Source organism: Phalangium opilio, unplaced genomic scaffold (genome assembly GCF_054372755.1).
Source record: "Phalangium opilio isolate 3A_F unplaced genomic scaffold, DU_Popi_V2 ptg000095l_1, whole genome shotgun sequence".
In the NCBI taxonomy this organism is placed as follows: Eukaryota; Metazoa; Arthropoda; class Arachnida; order Opiliones; family Phalangiidae; genus Phalangium; species Phalangium opilio.
In genome coordinates, this window is record NW_028324200.1 from 544982 (window position 1) to 549569 (window position 4588).

Below are 4588 nucleotides of genomic sequence, written 5' to 3' on the forward strand. Positions count from 1 at the left end.
TTATCCATTTCTTTAGCTCAGCAGACGACGTGCTCTGGTCAATGGTCACGGACCAGTTTATTTATTCCAAATCAGGAGGCTGGCTGGCCTAATGTCCAGTTTAAAAAATTCCTTATTTCCCACCATGACTCGCGCTATAGCGCAAGCAGCTTGGAACGGGTTGCGCGTGATCGAGTAGGCAAAAGAAATCTTCAGTTCAGCGTTGCAAATAAGGCGGTGACACAGGGAAAATGACCAGTTTAAAAATTAAATCGGAGGGGGAGCAGTGGTCCACGGGACCACTAAGGAAATTCTAGGATAACCAGGGTCTAGACATTATCTCAACTATTTTAATTACCCACGGCTTTAGATTAGCCGCGCCCTGGTCAATGGTCATGGACCAGTTCATTTATTCCATGCCAGGGGGGGGGTCGCTGGTCCAATGTCTAGTTTTAAAAAATCCGTATTTCCCACCCTGCTTCAGTTGAGAGTCCTGGAGCTCCTAAAGTCCAGAGATGCATATGACAAGGATTCATTTCTCATAAGCAAGAATGGCCAACTCTGTTGTGTTAGAGACAGCCTGGCAACCCGGTATTTGTTTACTTCTAAGTCAGCTGGGTTTTCACCTTTAAAAGTTAATACAGCCCTTTGTATTTAGCTATTTAGAAATGAGAAATGTTATTAAATGAATGAATGAATCTATACGGTTGCAGTTGTGTCGAAATGAGAGCAATTAAATATGTGTCTTTGATACTTAGCTCTGATAATTTCAGAAACTTAATAAAAATTAGTGTTACGTATTTAACCAGAATTTATTTTAATTAATTTAACAATAAAGTGCTGTAAAATAAAAAGCCCGAGAATGGTATCCTCTTAATAGCAGAACCTCGGCCCATAAATGTAAGTTCGAAACAATTTTTGGTAACGTACACTTGCGTCTAAAAAACATCTATTCTTTTTTGTCGCTTACATTTTACACCAATATCCCGTATATTTCAAGGGCAAGTTCCTGTTTCCTTAATTTACCATCTTTTAGTGATCACCCTTAACAACGCTAGTTTGGCTGGGTTCTCTTTAAAAAGGAGAGACTTTCTCCAGAAGGATTATTGAGACATCAGTCAAGTTACTGACGAATCTGTCACGCTTGGTGATTGTTGTATCACTAACCTCGTACCAGCTGTTATCTTTTCGAATAAAATTTAGATAATGACCTTGGTTTAAATATGATTTTTTATGAATGATCACGCCCCTAGTTTTGTAAACGCTTTGGTTTAAAACCACTTTCTGATTTTCGAATCCCAATACTTTGGTTAAAATCTTTATAAGGTGAACATTTACTACAGTATCTCTTGGAAACCACAGAAATACGTTCTTACTGGCAGAAATCAATACATCACGTTCATCAATTTCTCAGCGTTTACAAGTTCCGTATGCCATCATTGTTTGTTTCATCCTTTCGACTAATAGTTTCCAATTTTAGCGAGGTTTGGCAAAGGAAGAGTGAAGATGCAGCTTTGGATAATGTTTTCAGAACTTTTTTCATGGTGACAGCTGGGGCATTTGGTAACGACGGTTTTGCGACATTGTCCATAATACTTCTTGAAGACCGTTAGAGTCACAAGTTTCCATTTCTTCGCAAAGTTTTGGCAAGAGAACCCATAAGAATTCACTAGCATCTTGTTGGTTGTGGATAAAAGGCAGTACAACAGCCGTTCGCAAATTGAAACCATCTTCACAGGAGCTTGTATTGGAATTTTCAACATGCTCAATAGTGTTACGGAGGCAAGTCAAAATTGGCTCAATGATCCTTCGTGCCCTTTAATAATGTTCCTTAATTCCGAAATCAGTAACAGCAATTGCAAAACGCTATTTGGGTTTACGTTACTCCATCTCCATTTTCAAATCCTTTCAAGGGAAAAATGTCTACACTCTGAAGACCTAGTCTAATCTTTTTATTTGGTCTTCCTTTTGCCGTTTCATCAGATCGCTCTCCTTCACCTTCTAAAATACTCTTCGACGTTGGCCTTTCTGTACCTCTCTTTGCTTCCGACCCCACTATTTCTGTAAGTGGAAGATCAGGTCTGTGTTTTTGGCTCGTCCATCTGCCATAATTTTATTCGGGTCTAATTGCAAGAGATGGAGACCGGCCAAGGAAGTTACTCGCGATAAAGCAACTTAGGCCATGCCGGTTCCAAATAAACTTGATCCCAAATCTATAATTGCGCATTTTAAACTCATTCCCTGGCTTTTGTGTATAGTAATAACGTATGCCAAGATTATGGGGAATTGCGTTCGTTTCACGTATACATTGGTCATTAGCAAGAACTTGACGCTCATTTTCTCGACTACAAAGTCGGGCTTATGGTTCTCGTCGTTTGGTTCCCGATCTACTCTGATCCGGATACTAATGATGTTCCCACGCTCGTTGTTTTGGAATCCCGTTATAACGGCCATGGTGCCGTTAATAACACCTTCTTCGAAATTGATGTTTCTCCTAACCATTATTCGAGATCCAACGCATAGATACAGCTTGCTCTCAAGACCTCCGGTTTTAGACGGCTCATTGTCTAACATTTTGAGTCTTCTGACAATGTTTTTGGTAATTTTTCGTCGTAATCAACGAGTTTGTCTTCGCATTCAACGCATTCAACTTTCTGTCGGCTTTCTTCGAGCATTTCTATGTTGAATTTATCGCACATGGCCAATTTCGGCATCAAACAGATGGGTTGAAATCCTTCTTTAACCATCTTAACGTAAAGATTCATAGCCACCTCAATTTTGTTCCCTACCGGAACTAGTCTACTTTCTAAGGTTGAAACGTCATCTTTTGAAACAGTTCCAATTCTAATTCGGTTTAGTAGGTCGCCATAAAGTCGGTCGTCGGCCTGTCGTACGTTTTGCGTTAGTTCATCGTATTGGAAATACTTCCAAAGATCAGTGCCTCCAATGCTATTAAATCTTAGTCTCGCTTCCTGGGAAGTGACTTTTAAAAGCGCGGGATTACCCTGTACAGGCGGCAATTGGAAGAAATCTCCAAAAACGAGAATGCAAACGACACCGCCGAAAGGCTTGTTCATTTCTCAAAATTCATTTAACCTCAAATGAACGTAAGTTAGTAAGACCGAAGACACCATAGAGATCTCATCGACTATCAAGAGTTTCAAATTTCCCAGAGTTTGTTTCATAATGGAAATATTTTCAGAATTGAGGGAATGTTATTCCGCGGTACGCCCATGTTCTACTGGCAACATAAGTAATCTATGCAACGTTACGCCGTTGACATTTAGAGCAGCCAAGCCCGTGGAAGCGGCGATCGCGACGCTACCGGCATTTTTAAAGTGGCGTCTAACGGCGTTGGCGATAGTGGCAATAAGAAAGGACTTTCCAGTACCACCCGGACCAGACACAAAATGGCAAAAATTTTCATCTTGTCCGCCCTCTTGGGTGAAGTGATCCATGACTTTGTCGTACACCCTTTTTTGATCAGTGTTGAGTAACGCAACTTGGTCTAGTGTCATGCCCTCGTGATCAATTTCCATAGCGGCTTCGACATCGTGCATCGCATTTTCCGTTTCAACGACGATTTCTTTCCCTTGAAGGGCATTTTCATCGTCATAGCTTTCTGTATCCGAAATAGCTGAAGTCTCTTTAGCTTTTTCGGAGGCTTTGCGCTTCTTTAGAACTTCTTTGGAAACCGAAAATTTCTCATGGTATTCTCTCATGGGTTTTAGCGTCGATAATGAGCTTTTGAAAGCTTCAGCGAAGGTTGCAAATTCGCCCAATAACTCAGTTTCGTTTCGCCATGGTTTGAACAGAATTAGTAGAGCGTGGCAGTACTTTTCTGGTACCTCTATTGGGTCGTGAACGTAATGTTCTATTATGTAGGGCTTAATCCTCTTTCTCATCAAACCGAGAATATTTTTCAACTCGATTACATTTTCACTTTTTTTCGCTGCCTCCGAGTACTTGACGTAATAGTAAAATCGGCCGAACTCGCGCAAGCTTAAATCTTCCAAGCTATCGGGTCTGTTGGGATACTTATCGTCCACAAAACCTTTTTGGCAAATGTCTTCGCTTTCAGGATCAATTTCCCTCAAGCACGCAAGATCCTTGTAACATTTCAAAACTTTGGATCGGTTTTCTTTCACGTTAGTGTTAATAAACTTGGTGCTGTCAGACTTTTGAAACAATTTCTGACCCAAAATCATGTCCAAGGCTTCGTAAATACCGACCGATTTATTTGTGAAAGATTTCAGTCCATAAGCGAACAGTCTTTTAGACAAGCTTTCGTGTGCCAACTCTGCGAAACACTGATCCATTTCAGCCCGATCTCCCTTTGTCACGTACGACGTGACGTATATCGCCACTTGTTCCGAGGAATCGGCGACAAACTGCAAATCCATATTGGCTTTCCATGCCAAAAGTAATGCCGGATTGTAGTCATTAATAAAAACTTCGCTCTCATTTCTGGGCAAATCATACAGGCGTTTTTGGCTTCGTTTCATTTTACGATGACGCGTAACTGATTCAGCAGAGTTCAATGTCGCAACGTTTGTTACGTTTCGAGGAAAACCGTAACGACACACTTTGAGCTCCTTATTTCCTCTCT

At 40.9% G+C, this 4588-nt stretch overlaps 1 protein-coding gene across 1 annotated transcript; it reads right to left on the reverse strand.

Moving 5' to 3' along the window:
• Positions 1-2154: 2154 nt before the first annotated feature.
• Positions 2155-3056, reverse strand: LOC149635037 (ATP-dependent DNA helicase PIF1-like). Its single transcript, XM_089850911.1, has 3 exons — positions 2964-3056; positions 2569-2864; positions 2155-2473 (listed from the first exon to the last, which is right to left on the reverse strand). The coding sequence occupies exons 1-3, from the start codon at positions 3054-3056 to the stop codon at positions 2155-2157; spliced, it is 708 nt and encodes a 235-aa protein (XP_089707037.1).
• Between the last annotated feature and the right edge of the window lie 1532 nt (positions 3057-4588).

Bases quoted from the DNA above. Each gene is read 5' to 3' on its own strand.
- LOC149635037 (XM_089850911.1), bottom strand. From the start codon at position 3,056: ATGAACAAGCCTTTCGGCGGTGTCGTTTGCATTCTCGTTTTTGGAGAT. The intron at 2,865-2,963 runs GTCACTTCCCAG...AACGTACGACAG, and splicing joins GTAATCCCGCGCTTTTAAAA to GCCGACGACCGACTTTATGG. The intron at 2,474-2,568 runs GTCAGAAGACTC...AATAATGGTTAG, and splicing joins GAAAAATTACCAAAAACATT to GAGAAACATCAATTTCGAAG.